We start from the raw sequence: 21177 nt of genomic DNA, 5'->3' as shown, positions 1-21177 counted from the left end.
GGGGCTGGGAGGGGCCGGGAGGGGCAGGGGCGGCGCTCGGATTTCGTCCTGGGCTCGAGCCGATGGGCCTCAGACGTGGCTGGGGGGTCGTGGGCGGGGGCCGAAAGGGGATCCGAGGAAGGGGGTGCTGCGGGCTCCTGTTTTGGTTTTTGGCACCTTTCTGTTTTCTTCCTGTGGCCTGGACGTTGGGAAGTTGCCACCTGTTGGCTTCTCAGGCATCGGGGAGACCACGGAACCCACTTACGATGCCCTGCAGCCTTGACGTGAGGTCCCCGTAGGCCCCGTCCGTGTGGGGCGTGACGCCTCTGGCTTGTGGACGGGGCTCGGTTCCGCCGAGGCACCTTCACATCCCGTTTCTACAAAGCGAGGCCTGCTTCCCGTGTCCTCTTGGAAACCAGAGGGGGGTGAACACCGAGGAGTGAGCCCAGGGGAGAAGGTTTGCGGACAAAGGCCCAGCTGCCCCCGTGAGCAGTGGCTGTGGGGCCGGTGGCTCCTGCAGGAGCGGGTGCCAAGCTCGCTCACACCGCAGACGACCCTGCGGGTTTTCCTTCCTGCGTCACGTGGGGCTGCGTAACCCAGATCCGCACCTCACGACCAACATTCAGACTTTTCCCGGCCCCTAAATGGGCCCCGGCGTGCATGTCAGCGCCTGCTTCAAGTCCAGAGAGGAAGTTACTGCAAATATAGATCGCTTATGTGGAATTAATTAGAACATATGCCCCCCCAAAAGAAAGATAGAAAGTTGCAAACTTCAATTTAGGACTTTTAATTAAAGGATCGGAAAACCTTACTCCAATCACTGTGTGAGGTTTCAGATCAATGAAATGCCACCCAAACCAAATTGAATTATTATATATTATTTCAAGATTCCGAATGGGGTCAGCCTCAACCACGAAGCTGGAGTTACGGACAGCTGTTGGCCCAGTGACATGAGAGAAAGACTAAGTTAAACGCGGCGATAAGGGTAAAATAATAATAATTAAAATGTCCACGAACGCCCGCCTGGAGGCAGGTGTCGCTGGCACCTCGTTCTACAAAGGAAGTAACCGAGGTTTGGGAGATGAAGAGAGAGTGGGGGCCGGGGTCCCCGCTCAGGCGGACGAGGCCATCCGCCCGTGTCCGTTCGGCCTCAGAGCACAGCAGACGCAGCTGCGGAGTTTCCTGAGGCCGCCCGGCGCCAGGACACAGTTCTAGACAGTGAGCCGAGCCGCCCGACCCCAGGGCCCGCCGGCCGCGTTTAGCTCGACTTCAATAGGCTGTTTCCTTCCGGGGCCACTTCAGCCAGATGGCCAGAGAATCACACAGCAGGGACTGCGCGCACAGGGACAGATGGCCCTCACTCGTCGCCTGTCCAGTGGGGGACAGACGGTGAACCCAGTACGTAGGGCATGGCACTCACCCGCGGACGGAGAAAACGCACGTGCATCTTGAGTGCGTGGCGAGTTCGGCTGTTGGTGGCAGCACGGATGTGGCACTTGGGCTGTTAGGTGAGCGCTCTGAGGCGGAGCGAAGGGACGTGGAGCGAAGGGACGTGGAGCGAAGGGACGCGAGGGCTGACGCCGCGGGAGGCCGGGGCCGTCCTCGCCGCAGCGGGGAGAGCGAGAGCGAGCGTCGGAAGATGCTGAGGAAGCAGGGCGACGCGGTTCTCAAAGCGGCAGTGACAGCGCCCAGCTCCGCCGGTGCCGCCGCCACCGCGAGGCCCAGAGCAATGACGCCCAGGCCTATGCGTCATGGCTTCCGATTCCATCGCGGCTCAAAGAAACCCGTGCTTCCGGGAGGGACACTGGGTCCCTGGGTGGGGCCGGAGAAGTGTGAGGCCCGCCTTGGCGCCTCGGGGTGCCAGAAGAGGAACAGCGACGGTCCCCAGGAAGCAGGGCGGGCGGCAGCGCGCTGTCCGGGCCCAGAGCAGTGACGCCCAGGCCTATGCGTCATGGCTTCCGATTCCATCGCGGCTCAAAGAAACCCGTGCTTCCGGGAGGGACACTGGGTCCCTGGGTGGGGCCGGAGAAGTGTGAGGCCTGCCTTGGCGCCTCGGGGTGCCAGAAGAGGAACGGCGACGGTCCCCAGGAAGCAGGGCGGGCGGCAGTGCTCTGTCCGGGGGCCCGTCCCGGGCGGACAGCGAGAGGGCGTTTGTGGAAAGCAGCGGCGGGGTCTGAGCCGCGTCTGCGGCTCCAGCGTGCGGGTCCCCCGCTCCGTGCTGCGTGCTGAGCCCGGACGCCTGTGCTCGACTGCGAGATGCTGGCGTTCGGGGAATCGGGGTTGACACGGTACTCCCAGTACCACCTTCGCGGCATTTCCGTAAATTAAATATTTTCCTCGTTTTTTTTTTTTAAAAAAAGGAAACAGAAGCTAGCCCGCAGGGGCTCCCACTAGCCAGGTCTAGGACCAAGGAGCATCAACAGGAGTCGGTGAGAATTCCGCAGAACTTTAGGCAGAACGAGGAGGAGGAGAAAGGACAGCTCTTTTGAAAAACTTGGCAGAAGAATGCTGACTGCTCCATGCGGACGAAACGCCTGCGGTAGAAAACCATCGCTCTGGGACGGGGGTGATCACCTGGCTCGGGCGGGCCCCACACACATGCTGACGTCGGCAGTGAAAAACGCATTAGGAAACAGGGCGTCCAGAGGCCCCGCCGCCAAGGACGTTTTAATCCTGAGCAGAAAAGGGGGCTTCACACAGGAGAAGCGGGAATCCGGCGGAGGACGTCTTAGCCCAGGGCAGCCCGGACCTCAGCCCGCTGGGGCAGGACCTCACGGGGCTCCCGGCATCAGGCCAGCAGGGGCAGCAGCCTCCCCGCCTGGAGGCGCCGACGCCCACCCCTGCCTGACCCTGCAGGAAGTGCGTTTTCAAATGGCTCAGCACGTCCACGCTCCAGGCTAGTCGAGGGCGAGTTCCGAGACAAGGTGGGTCAAGAGACACGCTGCAGGACAGTGGCCTGAACTTCGCAAATGACTTTTCCACGTCGTCTGGGAGAGGAAGGGAGACGACGGCCGGAGAATGCGTCTGGAAAGGAGCCATGACGGCCGAGTGCCCTGTGTCCCCAGAGTGGATCGTGGACCCGGAGAGGCAGGACGGGAGTGAGAAACGGGAACGATACGGACAGGGCCCCCTTCCAGAGAGCAGTGTCACGCCCACGTGGGCTGTCCTGGGCGTGCCACGTGTCAGGAGACCCCGCCCAAGAGTTTCGGGCCCACGCGGCGTGGGATCTGCAGCTCAGCTGCCAGCGCTTCGGGAACCAGAGCGCTTATCGGGCGATAGCAGAGGGCGGAGGAAGCCGCCGCGTTGAAAGCTGGCAGTGTTGGAGGTCCGTGGCTGTCACGCCATTCTCGCGAGAGCGGCGTTTTTCAAAGCAAAACATTGGAGGGAGATTCTTGCAGGGTAAAAGCCCTAACCATCTTCCGAGTCTAAGGTGGGCTGCCCGGGCTCACCGGCGATGCAGGCCGCCGGTGACAAAGGTGGGCTCGGTGCTCTTCGCGTGACCATAATAGTCTGTTTTCATACACTTACACCGCGGCGTTTAGTTGTTGTGGTGGCCGTCGCTCACGTGTGGCTTTTGCAGGTCTGGAGGCGGCTGGTGGAAATAGACTTCCCCAGGGAGCATGGCTGGAAGGAGACCTTGCTGCAGGACATGGAAGGGAGGCTGAAACAGGTACCGGGAGCCGGGGCTGTTCTCCTTGGGGGCAGAGCAAGTTGTCGCTAAACTAGCGCATTATTTAGTGACAACTGGTGGGGTGCGTTTGGATGGACGCCCTACTGTGCGCAGGCCGTGGGGTAAAGATGACTTTGCATTTCTGCTTCTGATCCACAACTCCAGGTGACGACAGTCCAGAGAAGAGTCAGGGAACGGGGTCCCCCCGCCTGGGGAGCCTGAGCACGTGCCGGGCAGTGCCCCCCAGTGTACAGTGACCCCAGTGGCCCATCGGTGACAGGAACCTTACTAAACCGAGTGATGAGCGGGGAACACAGAAAAACACTCTTCATTCTCATTAAGGCCCATGACCCTAGGACAATTAGGGCTATTTTTTTTTTTAATGAGAATTTCATATATAATTATCAAATGGATGTTTTTAGGAAAACAGATGCAAGGAAAACTCTCTTATTTTTCAATCCTTACCTGTTTTTGCAAACTTCCATGCCAGGTGCTTTTTCTGCAAAGTGGGACTAGAGGCTCCTTGAATTGTAGTCTGGTTGCTCTGAAGTTTGGGGCCAGTGAGGGCGTGCTAGAGTAGGGTGGAGGAAGGTCGAAATAATGGGGGTTAATGAAATAACGGGAAAGTCAAAATCATGAGGGATTTTTACTACATAGAGTCTGAGCGTGTGGCTCCCCAAACCTCTCCAAGCCCCATCTCGCGTCTTGCAGGAGAACCCCCTCTCCCAGATCTCCGCCTTCTGCAACATCAGCTGGGAAGCGGCAGGCTCAGAAGACAGTGTGGCCAAATGCTTTGAGAACTGCGTCATCGAAGCCGTCAGCTCGGCCTGCCAGGTGAGCAGCCCTCCCACCTGGGAAGTGCTCGTGGGCTCACAGCTGCTTTCTGATGGGCTCTGACTCAAAGAACAGGCCAAGGCCGGCCGCCTCCGGCCCGGAGGGACGGTTCTGGAATTCACTCCCTCCACCAAGTCCCTGAAATGCCACTTAGCTTCCTGCTGCTGCGTGGCTGCTACGTGGTGTAAATCACAGCCACTCATGTGTGACCTTGAACCAGGCGCTCTCACAGGCTGCTCCTAAATGTCCCCCTTATTATCATGGCTACTGCTTTGCCAACACTGCTCAGCAGGTGTGCAATACAAGACGCCAAAGGCCGACAAAACATGTATGGAGGAAAAAACGTCCGAAGTTGAAAAGATTCCATCAGTTCACTTAGGGTTTTTTCCTGCTAAGTGGAAAGACATTGTGTCCCACGCTGCCTCTTAGGAACGGCCTCCCTGCACGTGTGTGTGTGTGCGTGTGCGCGTGCTTTAGGCTTTTCTGTACATGAGGTCATGTCATCTGTGAATAGAGAGAGTTTTGCTTCTTCCTTTCCAGTCCGGGTGCCTTTTCTCTCTTTTCGTGCCCAGCTGCCCTGAGCAGGTCCTCCAGATCCATGCCGAACAGAGGTGGAGAGAGGGGACATCCTGTCTCGTTCCCGACCTTAGGGAAGAACATTTCGGTCCTTGGCCGTTGAGTGAGACGTTAGCCGTGGGCTTTTCCGAGATGCCCGGGATCAGTTTGAGGAAGATTCTTTCTATTTTTAGTTTGAGTATTTTTTTTTTTAATCACAAAAGGGTGATAGATTTCCTCGACAGCTTTTTCTGCATCTACTGAGACTATCGTGTGATTTTTTTTTCTTATTGATATGCTGTATTAGATTAACTGGTTTCTTATGTTAAACCAACGTTTCATCCCTGGCATAAATCCCGCTTGGTCGTGGTGTATAATCCTTTTTACATGTTGCTGGATAAGGCTTTCTTTTATCCTTAAATATCAGAAAGTATCTATTGTAAATTTGCCCTACTTTTTTCTTTTTTCTGTTTTTTTTACTAATTACTGAAACGTTTTGTAAAAACTTCGACCCTAAAGAAGGAAAACATTTTGTTTCTTGAGGAAGCAGGAAGAGAATTAGAACATACGAGCTGTTTGCAGCCAGCCTCGGAAAGAATTACAGTTTAGAAGAAGTACAAAGTGCATCGTGCATGAATGCTTTACTCACACTGCATTTGGTGCTTTTTTGTGGTATGAAAGTCCAGGAAAAATGTAGAAACTAGCTGTTGAGCCAGGAGGAAGGGGCTGTGACGTGTGGGCTGTGTGCGTCAGCGTGTGCGTGTCACCCCATCCCTGGTCCTCATCGCTCAGAGAGTCGGTTCACAGGCAAACAAAACGCCCCAAGGAAAGATAAGTTAAACTACTCTCCTGCTTGTACTGAAGCTTTGTAAGTCACGGAGGTTTCTGAAACGCTATTGTGTGATTTACTTCTGTTATTTGAACGTGAGCCGATAGGAGCCTCCTAAACGTACCTGTCTTTACTCATTTCCTCTCAGTCTCAGACCAGTGTCCTCGAGGGCCTCTCTTACACAGACCTGCAGAAGTTCTGCACGCTCGTGTCTGCTGTGATCACCAAGTCCTGGCCCCGGCGCAATGGGGAGGCCGTGGATGACTTGGTTGAGGTTTTGAAGCACCTGCTCACGTGGCCAGACATCAAGCATCTCTTCAAATTGTATGGTGTGTTCACAGGGGGTGTCCACCTGGTGCCCTCCTGACCGTCACAGGGGGCATAATACTTGACCTGACACTCAGGGTGGGCCGACTCCTGACCAAGGGAGCAGACTGGAGGCGGGGACCTGGCAAGGCGTAGGGTGTCTGGAATGTGAATAACGAGCAGTGAAGGCCACGGTCCTTGGCACCCCGGCTGTGCAGCAGCCACCGTCCTGAGGTCGTATTCTTGGAGTTGTCCCGAAGGTCCCCGTTTTTCAGATGAGGAAATGGAAGTGGGGGACGGGATGCGACGCACCCTGATCCCCAGGCCCGAGGAGTCCGGCTCTGCCCACTCCTTCACTCTGAGACCGACGTGAATGGCCAGTCCAGGATCGATGACCCGTGCTGAACACAGACGACTGTTTGCGTCCCCCACCCGACCCCTGCCCCGAGGGCTTTGCGATCCCAGAGGGGAGACGCGTGTTGCCCCAAAAACATTATTTTCACGTTTCTGTGCATCAGATTCGGATTTAGTGGAAAAGCACTAGTTTTGGACCTAAAAGTCCCAAGTTAGTTGCTTCTGAGCCTCGGTTTCATCAAGTTACTGGAACAGCCAAAAAGAAAAAGCTAAGGAGCTCACATCCGGTTCTCGTAGGCGTGAAGCCAGGTCGCTGACGCGGGGCTTTTATGTACATCGTTAAAAACCGCTCACCGAGAGGATTATATTCGTGTGTGTGCTTTTTTAAGCCATAAACCTTATTTTTTAGAGAAGTTTTAGGTTTATGGAAAAATTGAACAAGAACTACAGTTTCCATATTTACACACTCCCCTGCCCACACCCCAAAAAACATCTATTATTGTCTCGCTTTCGTGGGGTCCGTTTATTATAACGGAAGGACCAGTGTCAAGTACGTGCATCCCCTGCGTTTGGAGAAATGCGTGAGGGTACACGTCGCTGTGGCAACGCCACGGATTCACCGCCTGATCGTGCCTCACGCTCCCCCACGCGCCCCCTCCCCTCTGCCCTCCCCCCGGCTTTGATTTTTCTAGAATACGTATTTGGATCCAATACAGTATGTAGCCTTTTTAGACTGGCTTCTCTCATTCAGTAATATGTGTTTAAGTTTCCTTGTGTGATCTCACGGGTTTTTTTTGTTTTTTTTTGTTTTTTTTTTTTAATTGCCAAATAATATTCCGTTGTCTGAGTGGACCACAGTTTGTCCATTCACCTACTTGGACGCTGCTGGGAGTTTGCAATTATGAATTAAGCAGCCATGTTTTTTTTAATGGCACAGATAATTCTGGTCTTCCCATTGTGTTACTCAGAGAGAAATCTTCCGGTGGTTAAACTGAGCATTTTTTTAAGTTCTGCCCTCTAAATTGACCCCAGAATTCACACTGAGAATTTTGCGAGATCGCCAGGATGTGCAGAGTAAAGCCGCTCCGCACTGCGCTCGCCGCTTCCACGTGCTGTGGCAGTGCCCCGCGAAACCATCCGGATCCCTCGCTGGCTGTGGATGCGGCCTCGGCACAATTCATTCTGCCGCGGGGGTTCTCGAGACGGGGGCGGGGCCCGTAAGGGAGACGACGTGTGGTTTAAGAACGCGGAAGGGGACAGGTTTTAAAACCCTGAGAAATGCGTTTCCCCGGCTGGTGGCGGCCATTCAAGGAATCGTCTTTGTAGTCAAGGACGTTATTGGAAAACGAATTTGAGTGAGACCTAAGCCTCCTGGGGACAGGAAGTGCAGCCAGTGAAGGGGAAGCACACCTGGAAACAGGGTGACTGCTTGTCGTGCCCACGGCTGGGGGCACAGCGGCCAGGTGGTCGTCGAGGGTCCTCGTGTTTACCGGGGTAACGGGGCAGCGAGGCGCCCGCCGGTTTTAATTCCACTCGTATTCTGATCAGGAACCGATGAGAAAATACTCGCAAACTTGACGGAGGATGGCAAGAAGCTGATGGCTACTGCTGACTCTGTGTTCACTAAAGTGACCTGCGACCTCCTAAACAGGACGATTTTAGTTGGACACCTGGAGCTGATCGAGAACCACGTCGCCCAGTTTCTCGACATCTGGGAACTGAGTGAGTATCCGGTGGAGCTGCAGGCTACAGGCTCCTGGACGACAGGGACAGAGGCCTGCGTCCGCCTGCGCATTCTCTAGACAGGGTGTTGGTCGTCTCCGTGGCGGGTGGCTCCTCTTGCTAGTAAGTTGACGGGAGACGGTTCCCACTCCTCGGGGAAGTCACAGGAAGGTGGCGACATAATGGCAGGGTCGAAGCACCCGCTCCGTTTCCGTCCCGTGCTGCTCCGCAGACGATGTCTCGCCAGCGCGGCCGTGCACACGGCCCCTTGTCGCCCCACCCGGCCCCTCCCCACGGCCCCCGAGGCCCCTCGTGACTCTCCCCGCAGCCCCTCCGTGCTGTGTATTCAGAGGCAGAATAGAAGAAACGGGTCCCCGTGGAAAAGGATGTTCTGCTCATTTGTCCTATTGGGTCACTACCCCCCCGCCCCCCCCCACCCCGCAGAGAGAAAAAGTCTTTCATCCCAGGAGAAAAAATGCGATATGAAGAAAGTGCTGGAATGCAGAGAGAACGAGCTGAGTTTTCTAAAGAGAGAGAGAAGTCACGTGGACAGCCTCCTGAGACTGTGCAGAGCGGTGAAGCCCCTGCTAAGAGGTGACATTCCTGAGTTAGGACAAAGCCGAGGGGCCCCCGGGAGAGAACGCCAGGCCGCAGCAGCATTTTACCTGGGAGAGAGAAACTTCTTAACTTGCGTTTGTTTTCCGCGAAGCGAGGCGTCGCCTTGCCCTTTGTGTGGTTTACTCCCACACCTAGAAGGAACGCGCTTTTCCAGATTGCGGCCTCGGCCACCGTGGAGGATGGTGGCGATGTCTTCACTTTCCCGACCTCCGCCCCACAGACACACGCCTAAGCCAGTCACACCTCCGCTGCGCTCGGCCCTCCGCCTCCCGGTCGCTGCTTTTCCCTCCGGTCCTCACATACGCGTCACGTGCAGGAGCGTTTTCCCCCGGGTGGTCCTCTTCCTGTCCCGTTCTTAAGTGCGATCGCCGCGTCCCACCTTCCCGAGGTCGTGGGTGTTTCGGGATCAGAGGTCTCTCTCTTTCTCACGTGGTGTCCCGTTTCGTCTGAGCTACTTTCCTCCGTCGGGGTTTTGGCGTCTACTCTTCTCGTGGAAGGCCTCCCCCGGGGCTCTGCGAATTCTCGTTTTCCTTTGTGCATTAAGAGAGGAGCACAGCGGGCTCGCCGAGGACTCGGAGCGGCCGTGGCCTGGTGTCCTGAGGGCTCCTCTCTGGGCTGGCTCGGCTCTCCAGCCCGTCGCCTGCAGAGGCTGGGTTTCTGGGCGTCGAGAGAGACAAGCAGGCGAGAGCGTCTCCAGCCCGTCGCCTGCAGAGGCTGGGTTTCTGGGCGTCGAGAGAGACCAGCAGGCGAGAGCGTTCTCGGCGTCCAGTCTGCGCATGTCCGCGCGGCTCTCGGCGTCCAGTCTGCGCATGTCCGCGCGGCTCTCGGCGTCCAGTCTGCGCATGTCCGCGCGGCTCTCGGCGTCCAGTCTGCGCATGTCCGCGCGGCTCTGCTTTCCCGAGCCCCCCTCCGCCCCTCCCGCTCCCCGATCCTTCAGCCTCGTGGAGCTCGTGTCTGGGAATGCCTTTGTTCTGCCACGTGCCTCTGACCTTCGATGCTCGGACCCTCTGTGTCATTTCTCTCTGGAATGTCACCGCCTGCTGCTGTCCCCCGGGCAGAAGTGGGGAGACCGGCCTGTTGTGTAGAATGGGGTGTGGGGGTGAAAATCAGCCTCTTCGACCGCTTCTTGAACCAGCTTTCAACCCAATATTGCTTATTCCACTCCCCTCCCCAAAGTCCAGCTCCCCAGGCACCAGCGTCCGTGCTCCGGGGATCCTGAGCCGGAGGCCTGCCGGACCCCACCTTCCCCCACGGCGGGCCAGGGTTCCACGTGCTCAGGCTCAAGACCCCACTGGCCACTGGCCCATCCACTTGAACTTCTAAAATTTTGCCACTGTGGTCTCCTTTTCTGCTCTTCCCTGTCCTGTTAGTCGATGACTTTTTAAAAAACAACCTTTCTTCTGGCATTGGTGCAGGATGTGGGGATGGTGTGAAAGCAGGTGTGTGTCTTCAAATCGTCACCTTCACCCCGAAGTGGCAGCGTTTTCTCTGTTGTGACATGCAGTGCATGCGTGGGTGGGGAGGGGGAGAGGTCAGGATCCTTAGTGAGGAAAAAAATGCCAGCGAGGGCGCTGGCCCGATGTCCGGCGAGCGAGCAAAGTGGGGGCTGGGACGGGAAAAGGAAACGATGTTATGACCGGCACTCTGACCGCTGACTTCTTTTCCGATCTCACAAGTGGACGTGGGAGAAATCGCCAGAAGGCACTCGGAAGACCTGGGCAGTAAGAGATTAAACGACGCTGTGAGTTTGTCGCCCACCTCGGACTTCGAGTGGACAACACATTACAACCTGAGCGTCCAAGTCCAAGAGATGGCCGAACAGATAGACTCCCTGAAGGACAGCCACATCTTCCGGGACTTCTGGGCAGAAGCCGCCAAGTCACTGAGCGAGCGGGAGGAGGAAGGGGAGAGGAACGTGCTTCAGCTGGAAGATGTGTACCACGACTTGTACTTTCCTTGTTTCGTCAAGTTCGTGAAACTGTACAACGACCTGAAGTCAGGAGCGGTCACCTTTGCGGAAGTCGACGTCGTCTTCAAGGTCTTTGTGGACAATTACAGCGCCCTCACTGCTGACCTCCAGGTCATGTGTACCCTGGATTCCGAGAACCAAAAGGGTTGGATCAAGAAGCGAGTTGAGCAGATCATGGAATATCATCACCTGCATCAGGCTGTCAGCTCGGCTGAGGTCATCTTGAAGGTTAAAGAGAATTTGGGCCTGACCGGTGACTTCAGTGTTCTCCACAGTCTGCTGAGATTTGTAAGTGATTTGAGAGGGACGCCTGGGGCGGGGCCGGGATGCTGGCTCAGACTCCCGGGAGCCTGGGGCTCTGGCTTTCGGGAGCCGATGGGGTGCCTCCGCGGTGTTCCACGATGGGGTGCCTCCGCGGTGTTCCACGATGGGATGCCTCCGCGGTGTTCCACGATGGGATGTCTCCGCGGTGTTCCACGATGGGGTGCCTCCGCGGTGTTCCACGCGATGCCTGAATGTTCCAAGGGCCTGGTCATCACCTCTGTAGTGGGTTCTTGAGTAGGGGGGCAGCAGCGGAGCCCATAGTGTCCAGATCTGGGAGTAGAGCCTCACGTGGTATTAGCTGTAGATCCAGCAGGTTTGAGGGGTGGGGCCGCAGGGATGGTCAGTGATGCTGGCCAGACTCTAGGGTCCCCGGTGACCAGGTCCAGCTCACAGTAGAGCCTTGTCTTGCAGACTAGAAACTTTGAGACCTTTCGTCATGAAAAACTAGACCAGATCAGCCAGCAGCTTATCCACGCCAAGAAGCTGCTGCAGGACATCAACGAGGCCCGGTACCAGTGTCTGCAGGAGCTGTCCCTGAGGAAGGACTTCATCTGCTGGGTCCGGGAGGCTCTTGGAGGTACGGCCCATCGGCAGGGCTGTGGGGCCCTGGGCTGTGTGCAGATGGCGCCCGGGGGAGGGAGGGTCTTCTGAAGCCTCTGGGACGTCCCTCCCCTTGACCACGTGCCGTGGGAAGGATGGGCAGGAGTCGTCTGCGTGCCGTAGGTCTGTGCACAGCGTGTGTGCTTCATGTTGGTGCAGTTCCTGTGGAGACACTGTCTCGTGCTCTGGTGTGAAAACCGTGCCCCCCAACTCCGAATGCTTTCTGCGAATAGTTAGGCATCGTTTTCTTAAAAAGCTGGCCCCCCCTTTGTTTTTCCTCTCCGGTTGATTTGCCCATGGAGAAATTTTATGACGAGAAAAACGCATTTCTTTTCCAGTCAGGGGCTCGGCAGCCTTTTTAGGGCTGCGGCGTAGGTGCCCTTGGCCGAATTAATTCGTGGTGGGGAGACGGAGGGCGGTGGGAGCGAGTGGGGGCCTGCATTGCCCCCTTCACCCTGAGTCTTTAACCGCAGGCTTTGGGCCACGTGGACACACATCCTTTGATGAGTACATAGCCCAGAGAATGATGTCTGTTTTTTATAGTAAATGTCAACATAGTTTGTCACTGAGCGAGGGCTTGCTGCCGGCCGGGGCATGGGAGCCGGCACCATGATGTCGGCTTTTGGGGAAAGAAAGCTCTTATTGCGAGGCCCACCAGTAAGGAGATGCGATGCAGGGCTCGAATCCGTCTGCCCATCCAGGTTTCGGGGCGGGGCGTCAAGGAGTTTCAGCACCGGGTCTTCCTGGACAGCGGCCGTCGCTCCCGGAAGGGTCTCAGTGTCCAGTTGGGTCGTGCGTGTCCTGTGGTTCCACGGGGGGAGCAGTTAAGGGTTCACAAGTGTCCCTCGTGTCTGGTGGCCACGAGTTTCTCGTGGGGGTAAACTTCGGTTTCAGATCTCCTTAGAAACAGGTCAGGACCGATTTGAGCTGGTTCTGCGGTTGGAGCATTTCCCGGCTGAGCCTGTTTCTCTCTGTGTGAGGTGGTGACGTTGCGGGGCTTAGACGGAGTCAGGCCCGCGAAAGCCGTGTGCGGTGCCAGGACATTGCTGCCGTTCGCTCCAGTCGCGTATCGGTCAGTGGTGTTCACGTAACCGGCAAAAGAAGAGATGCCCGGATTCTCGTTAAAAACCAAAAGTGGACAAAACCTCTAAAAACCCACCGAATATCCGCTTGTGGCTTCAGTAAGGGTCGTGGTCCTGTCTCTCCACGCCCCCAGGCATCAACGAGCTGAAGGTGTTTGTGGACCTGGCCTCTATCTCTGCCGGGGAGAATGACATCGACGTGGACCGGGTGGCCTGCTTCCACGATGCCGTGCAGGGCTACACATCCTTGCTGCACAAGCTGGACAGGAGCGCGGACTTCTACGTGTTCACGTGCCATCTGCGAGAACTGTGGAAGGCTCTGGAGAATGACCAGCACCTGCCCAGCAAACTGGCAAGTCTGATCTCTGGCTCTGCAGCAGAGAAGGTTTCATGAAGCGTTGCTTAGCAAAGCTAGGGGCACGCGTAGGCAGACTGTCACACCCCCTGCGTGCGGTAGGTCCTCCTGCCGACGTTGGAAAGGATGTTTGAGAAGTTTTTCTTCATACGCGGAAAGGCCTTCTCTGTCTCGTGTGTTAGAGAGTAGGATACAAAATTGCATGTGAATAAGAGTGATTTCTTCTCTGCAAAAGGCATGAAAACCGCATTGAAAGGAAACACGCTAAAATGTTACCAGCGGTTTCCTCGAATGGTGGTAATTGTTACTTAATTCTGTCTACTTTGGAGGATTTTCCGTATTTGCCACGATCGGGGTCAATTAATTTTTTTTTTAATCAGGAAAAAAATAAGCATTTCGCTGTAAGTGGACCATGCTCGCCCGAGGAGCTCCCGCTCGGCGAGTCGCTGAGCGAGCAGACGTGGCTCCTGGTGCCTGGGGCGGCAGGAGGATGAGGGGGGAAAGAGCGTGGAGGGAGCAGACGCGGGGTTTTTGGACGCGCACATCCCAAGGCCTCTGCTGCGCTTTCGTCGTAACTCTTCCGGTTGGCCTTGGGGACCCCGAAGGACAGAACAGAACAGAAGGCCTCGCGGCCCCGTTACAGTCAGCGTTACCCTCCCACAGAGAGCTGGTTTGTGCCTGTCCACCCTGTCCCTGTGTCCATAAGTATAAGTCGGTGCCCTCCACGTGCTGCCAGGGCACCAGGCACGGGTGGGGACGTGGGGAGACAGCCGCGTCACGCTGCAGTGTCCTGAGAGAGACAGCCGAAGCACGCAGGGGCGGCGGGCAGGGGAGAGGTGGCCATGAATGTCCTTGGGAAGGGAGGAGGTGGGAGGAGGGAGAGAGAGACTCTCGTCCTGTCCCAACAGCGTGACTCTGCCAGGAACTTGGAGTGGCTGAAAACAGTGAAGGAGAGCCACGGGTCGGTAGAGCTCTCATCGCTGTCACTGGCCACAGCCATCAACAACAGAGGCATCTATGTGATCGAGGCGCCCAGAGGCGGCCCGGTGAGCTGCCCCCATCCTAGGCACGGCTGGCCGTGGCCCTTACAGGCTACTGTAAATTGGGGGCGGGCGGTATCTCCCTCCAGAAAAACAACCTCTAAACGCGCACTGTCCCACAGATTTCCCCAGACACGGTTCTCCATTTGCTCCTCCCCGAGAGCCACGCGGGCCAGGAGGAGGTGCGCAGGTACTCCCTGGAGGAGCTCAGGGAGCTTCTGAACAAGCTGATGCTGATGTCTGGCAAGAAAGACCACAACAGCACTGAGGTCGAGGTGTTCTCCGAGGTGAGGGCTCTCGGGCACAGCCCCCTGTCTGTCGGGGGCCGGGACGCCCTGCTGAGCCGCCTGGGGGACATGACGAGCCTTCGAGTCTGGAGCGCGCTGCTCTGGCCTCCGTGGGGGCATGGAGCCCGTGTCTGCAGGGCTCGCTGTCCGCGGTGGGGCGGGGCCTTTGGTTTGCGGCTACCACGAAGGTGGGGAGTTCTTAGAGAAGTAAGTCGCCCACTTCCTCTACAAGCCAGCACACCTACCGGGGGATCCAGGCGGGTGTCCTTCGTCAGACTCTGAGGCCACCATGCCGGCAAAGCACATGAGTTTATGTCACCGTCTCTCCGTTTCGTTACGGGTTTTGTCTTTAACCTTTTACTTGGTGGCCGTTATCTTGACAAGTTCTGGTCTTCCTAAGGAAGAGCTTGTACAGACGGGGAGGGCAGGCCTCCGGGGTCGGGCTCCCGTGCTCCGGTCGCACGTGAACCCCAGCGCCCCGGGTTCTGGGTCTGTCTGCGGTTCTCCTGCCTGTGATCAGCCCTGTGACGCCCGCCTCCTGCTTCCATTTGCAACAGGTGTTTTGCAACGTGCAGAGGCTCGTGCAGGCCTTCATCAGCCTTCACTCTGCTGGGAACATGCTGTTCCAGGCCTGGACGGCCGAGGTCTACTGCTCGCCGCGCAGGGACGTCTCCATCCGCATCGACTTCGGCGTGGAGCTGCTGAGCCAGCTCTCGGAGCCGGGGCCGGTGGCGCAGCTGCTGGAGGCCCTGTGCAGGCAGATGGAGCGCTTCCTGGACCAGTGGCAGGGATTCGTGGCGGAGAAGCGTGCCGAGCACTTCCATCTCAACTACTACACCGCCGAGCAGCTGGTTTACCTGAGCGCGCAGCTCGGGAGCCGGCTGCCCAGCGACGCCGCCCTCGCCATGCTGTCCTTCATCAAGCGCAGCTGCACCCCGCAGAACGTGTGGGAGGCCTGCCGCAGTCTCGACAGCAGGGCCGCCAGGGGCCAGGAGAGGACGGTGGTGGACGCGCTGCCGCAGATGGTCTCCTGTGAGCCCAGCCTGGTGGACAAGCTGCGGGTCATCATGGAGCAGTCCCTGGCCTGCATGAGCGCCTTCCTGCCTCACTGCCTGGACCTGGAGGCCCTCGGCTGCTGTCTGGCGCGGCTGGCGAGGATGGCCGGGCCTCCCGTGACGCGGCAGCTCCCAAAAGGCCTTCAGGTCGGCCAGCCCAACCTCATCGTCTGTGGCCACTCGGAGGTGCTGCTGGCCGCCCTGGCCATCTACATGCACTCCCCGCAGCAGCCCCTGCCCAGCTACGACGAGGTGCTGCTGTGCACGCCGGAGACCACCTTCGAGGAGGTGGCGCTGCTGCTGCGCCGCTGCCTGTGCCCGGGCTCCCCGGGCCGCGGCGTCTACAGCCTGCTGTTCGCGGACCAGCTGAGCTACGAGGTGGCCTGCCGGGCCGAGACGCTCCTCCTGGGCCTGTGCACGCAGCCCCACCGCGAGGACTACCAGCTCGTCATGGTCTGCGACAGCGAGCGGGAGCACTGCTACCTGCCCTCGGCCTTCAGCCAGCACAAGGTCCCCATGACCCTCCAGGCCCCCCTCGAAGACATCCAGGCCTACCTGGCACATCACTACCGGGCCCCAGAGCGGACGCCGTCGGCCGCTGCCGTGTTCAGAGACCGGACGTGCGTGGGGATCGTGGCCTCCAGGAGAGCGGGTGTCGGTAATGCTGGCTGCTGGGGGGGCAGGTCTCACGTGTCCCACGGTAACGCTGGCTGCTGGGGGGCGGCTCTCACGTGTCCCACGGTAACGCTGGCTGCTGGGGGGCAGGTCTCACGTGTCCCACGGTAACGCTGGCTGCTGGGGGGCAGGTCTCACGTGTCCCACGGTAACGCTGGCTGCGGGGCGAGTCTCACGTGTCCCATGACCACCTGGGAGCCCCTCCCTGTCCCCCACGGGTGCAGGGTGTCTCAGATGACCCCTTCTGCTGGTGGGGAAGCTGCGTCTCGGGACGTGGCTCACCCGAGGTTGCAGATCAGGCCCACGCCGAGCAGGGTACTGTCCCCTGTTCCAGCTCACGCGACTCCTGGGAGCCAAGCCACCTACCTTCTCGAAACAAACTTCTCTCCTTTTTTTTTTTAACTCACTGTGCTTTGGGGCTGATGTGGGCGGGAGAGCAGGAGGAAGTGTGATGGTTCTGTGTGGGGCAGACAGAGACGCCTCTGGCTCCACCCTCCCCGCAGTCCCCACCCGACTCTGTCCCATGCACTTCCTCCCGGCTCCCGTCCTGCGTCTGACAGGTGGCGCCCGCCGCGCCCCTCCCCACGCCAGCCTCCTTACACTTAGGCCGCGTCGCCAGCAAACAGCAGGGCCCGTGACGCGGTCGCAGCGAGGACCATCGAAGGCGCTTCGATCCCGCGTGACGTTACGTTGCACGGAGAAAAGTGACTCGTGCCGACTCTTCCTGGGGTGTCTTACTCTCGGTCCTCGGCCCGGGCACCTGACTCCTGTGTTTCCACGTCACAGGGAAGTCTCTCTACGTGAGGAGACTGCAAGTGAAGTTCAGTAGGAAAGTGCCTCTGAAGACTGTCCGGCTGATCGACCCTCGGGTGGATGAGAGCGCCGTCCTGGGCTCGCTCCTGCCGTTCCTGGGCGCGCAGTACCAGGCGCGACCCGTGCTTTTCCACCTGGACGTGACCTCGTCAGTAGGTGTCCTGGGATTCCGGCTGAGGGGCCACGTGGGGACAGACGCGACTCCTCCGCCCTGCCCTCCCTCCCCCCAGCGGAAGTGGTGCCTTCACAGTGTGTCGACGTCCCGTCTTCGCGTTTCGGGGAACACAATAGGAAGGTCCTTAGGGCTGGGAGGACGGGTCGGCTTTCGTGTCAGCATCGCAAACCCGTGTGATTCTGTCTTTAGGTGAAGACTGGGATCTGGGAGCTTCTTTTTAAACTCCTCGTTCTGCAGTACTTGATGGACATAAATGGGAAGATGTGGCTTCGGAACCCGTGCCATTTATATATTGTTGAAATCCTGGAAGGGCACTCACCACTGCCCAAGACGTCGTCAAAAAGGGTGCGTGTCTCAGGGCACTATTCCATTACCTTTGGGGGGGGCCTTTGATACCTTTTGGGATCCCCGACTCTTGCCTTAGTGAAGCAGCTGAGCGCAGGGTTAGTAAAGAAAAATCAGGCTTTAAACTTACTTTTTTTTAATGTCTGGGGTAAAAATACTTTTCTGTTAATTAGCGGTATCTTAAATTGATTTTGTTCGGTTCCCTCGACGCTGTGTGTCCCGGTTAAAGGCCAGCGGTGCCTCTGAAAGCAGCAGGTGCGTCCGCTGAGAGAAGCGCCCTCTTCCCAGTGCCAGCTGGGACGGGAAAGGGGCTTTCGTCCTGTAAATTTCCTAAGAGGAGTTTTGGCTACGGCCGCGCCACCCTGAACGCACCCGATCCCGTCTGATCTCGGAAGCTAAGCAGGGTGGGGCCTGGTTAGTACTTGGATGGGAGACCACCCAGGACGACCAGGCGCTGTAGGCGTTTAAAAAAAAAGTAAAAAGGAAGGGGAGTTTCCCACACGGGAGCACACGTGCGCACACGCTCGCACACGCTCGCGCGTGATGGAGGGGTTTCGTCTCAGGAAGTCGGGTAGAAAAGGACTTGCCGGTTGAGAATGCCGCTCCCACAGTGCCTGAGTGTGCAAATGGTCGAGCCCACGCGGGAGGCAGTCTACAGAAATCGCCTCACGGAAAGTGAATTTTCCCGCGGGTCTGTCCAACGCAGACCACGCGGAGCGTTAAAACGCAAACGCCTGTTTTTAGGAAATGGAGTCATAACCGTTTTACTCGTCCCTCTCTTTCCAGAGGACGCGTGACCCCCAGTTCAGTTTCCTCGACATCTTCCCGAAAGTCACCTGCCGGCCTCCCAAGGACGTGATAGACATGGAGCTCAACCCCCAGCAGGACCACGGGGACCCGGGGATGGACCAGACAGAGTTCTGCAGCGAAACCTTCCAAAGGCCGTTCCAGTATCTCAGACGGTTCCACCAGCAGCAGAACCTGGACGGGTTCCAGTACCGGGATGGCCTGGTGGAGGGCAGCCCTGGCGAATGCCTCCAGTACCTGCTCATTTACTGCGGGGTGATCGACCCGTCCTGGTCGGAGCTCTGGAACTTCGCTCGGTTCCTCAACTACCAGCTCCAGGACTGTGAGGCTTCTGTCTTCTGCAATCCGAATGTCGTCGGGGACACGCTGAGGGGCTTCAAGAACTTCGTGGTCACCTTCATGATCTTGATGGCGAGAGATTTCGCCACACCCACGCTCCACATGTCCGACCAGAGCCCAGGGAAGCACGAGGTCACGCTGGACGGGGTCAGGGAGGAAGATCTGGCCCCTTTCTCCCTCCGGAGGAGGTGGGAGTCAGAGCCCCACCCGTACGTGTTCTTCAACGACGACCACACGTCCATGACCTTCATAGGCTTCCACCTGCAGCTCAACGAGAGCGGCTACGTCGACGCCGTCGACCGCCTGAGCAAGGACGTGATCAAGAAGGACATCATGACGCAGAAACTGTACAAGGAACTGTTGCTGCAGAGGGTGCCCTTCAACGTCAACTTCGACGAGCTGCCCCGGCACGAGAAGCTGGAACACCTCTGCCAGGCCTTAGGGATCCAGTGGCCCACCGACCCCGACGAGACCTACGAGCTCACGACGGACAACATGCTCAAGATCCTCGCCATCGAGATGCGCTTCCGCTGCGGCATCCCCGTCGTCATCATGGGGGAGACCGGCTGTGGGAAGACCAGACTCATCAAGTTCCTCAGCGACCTCCGGCGCGGGGGCACCGACGCCGAGACCATGAGACTGGTCAAGGTCCACGGGGGGACGACCGCGGACGCCATCTACTCCAAAGTCACAGAGGCGGAGGAGCTCGCCCTCCTGAACAAGAGCTCGTGTGGGCTGGACACCATCCTGTTCTTCGACGAAGCCAACACGACGGAAGCCGTAAGCTGTATCAAGGAAGTGCTGTGCGACCGTACGGTGGACGGCCGGCCTCTGGTCCAGGACTCCGGCTTGCACGTCATAGCAGCCTGCAACCCTTACCGCATGCACTCGGCGCAGATGATCGCCCGGCTGGAGTCGGCCGGTCTGGGCTACAGAGTGAGCGCGCAGGACACGGCAGACAGGCTGGGCTCCATCCCCCTGAGGCAGCTGGTGTACCGCGTTCACGCGCTGCCGCCGAGCCTCATCCCGCTGGTGTGGGACTTCGGGCAACTGAATGACGTCGCGGAAAAGCTCTACATCCAGCAGATTGTCCAGAGACTGGCGGAGTCCACCGCGATGGGTCAGGAGGAGCGGCGCGTGATGACGGAGGTGCTCTCCGCCTCCCAGGCTTTCATGAGGACGAGGCAAGACGAGTGTGGTTTCGTCAGCCTCAGGGACGTGGAGCGCTGCGTCAGAGTCTTCCGGTGGTTTTACGACCGCAGCGAGACGCTCCTGCCGAAGCTGGACTCCTTTCTCCGCAAGGCCGGCGCCGGCGACGGCAGCTTTGAGAGACACCCCGTGCTCTGGTCCTTGGTGCTGGCCGTCGGCGTGTGCTACCACGCCTCTCTAGAAAAGCAGATACCGTATTGGAGAGCCATCTGCAGGTTCCTCCCGGAACCGTACGGCGACAGCAGGGTGGTGCTGGGCGAGCTGACGCGAACGCAGGACCTCTTCCTGAGCGGCGTCCCTCTGAGGAAGACCATCGCCAGGAACCTGGCTCTGAAGGAGAACGTCTTCATGATGGTCATCTGCATCGAGCTGCGCATCCCTCTCTTCCTGGTGGGGAAGCCTGGCAGCTCCAAGTCCCTCGCCAAGACCATCGTGGCGGACGCCATGCAGGGCCAGGCCGCCCACTCGGACCTCTTCCGGGGCCTGAAGCAGGCGCACCTGGTGTCCTTCCAGTGCAGCCCGCACTCCACCCCGCAGGGCGTCATAGGCACCTTCCGGCAGTGTGCCCGCTTCCAGCAGGGCAAGGACCTGAAGCAGTACGCGGCCGTGGTGGTGCTGGACGAGGTCGGCCTGGCAGAGGACTCGCCCAGAATGCCCCTGAAGGCCCTGCACCCCCTGCTGGAAGACGGGTGCATCGAGGACGACCCTGCCCCCCACAAGAAAGTGGGCTTCGTAGGCATTTCCAACTGGGCGCTGGACCCCGCCAAGATGAACCGGGGCATCTTCGTGTCCCGCGGCAGCCCCAGCAAGGAGGAGCTCATCGAGAGCGCCCGGGGGATCTGCGCCTCGGAGCCTCTCGTGCGGGACAGGATCCAAGAGTACTTCGCGCCCTTCGCCGTGGCCTACCAGAGGGTGTGCACGGGTCAGGGCAAGGAGTTCTTCGGGCTGCGTGACTACTACGGCCTCATCAAAATGCTCTTTGCCACGGCGAAGGCCTCTCGCGAGAGGCCCTCCCCGCAGGACATCGCGCAGGCTGTTCTCCGCAACTTCAGCGGCAGGGACGGCATCCAGGCTCTGGACATTTTCACGGCCAGCTTGCCCGAGGTGCAGCTGTCGCAGGAGGTCAGCACCCTGCAGCTCATCAGGCAGAACGTGTGCGGCGGGCCCCGGCAGGCGGCGGCCAGGGAGGCGGACGACCCCGAGGCCCGGTACTTGCTCGTGCTGACCAGGAACTA

At 58.5% G+C, this 21177-nt stretch overlaps 1 protein-coding gene and 1 pseudogene across 1 annotated transcript in view; both read left to right on the top strand.

The window, feature by feature from the left end:
- Positions 1-21177, top strand: part of RNF213 (ring finger protein 213) — an 87818-nt gene that overhangs the window by 28261 nt on the left and 38380 nt on the right. The window contains exons 17-30 of the mRNA XM_025047104.1: positions 3560-3649; positions 4361-4483; positions 6016-6196; positions 8076-8249; positions 8694-8843; positions 10544-11124; positions 11572-11737; positions 12977-13194; positions 14106-14243; positions 14360-14524; positions 15082-16237; positions 17041-17219; positions 17432-17587; positions 18374-21175. Of these exons, the coding sequence (XP_024902872.1) occupies positions 3560-3649; positions 4361-4483; positions 6016-6196; positions 8076-8249; positions 8694-8843; positions 10544-11124; positions 11572-11737; positions 12977-13194; positions 14106-14243; positions 14360-14524; positions 15082-16237; positions 17041-17219; positions 17432-17587; positions 18374-21175 (6279 nt within the window). The remainder of the gene's footprint in view (positions 1-3559; positions 3650-4360; positions 4484-6015; positions 6197-8075; positions 8250-8693; positions 8844-10543; positions 11125-11571; positions 11738-12976; positions 13195-14105; positions 14244-14359; positions 14525-15081; positions 16238-17040; positions 17220-17431; positions 17588-18373; positions 21176-21177) is intronic.
- LOC112480166 lies at positions 17932-18050 on the top strand (annotated as a pseudogene).

This window comes from Pteropus alecto, unplaced genomic scaffold (assembly GCF_000325575.1).
Source record: "Pteropus alecto unplaced genomic scaffold, ASM32557v1 scaffold134, whole genome shotgun sequence".
NCBI lineage: Eukaryota > Metazoa > Chordata > Mammalia > Chiroptera > Pteropodidae > Pteropus > Pteropus alecto.
The sequence above is the reverse complement of the archived record's forward strand: the minus strand, read 5'-3'. Positions and strand labels throughout refer to the sequence as shown.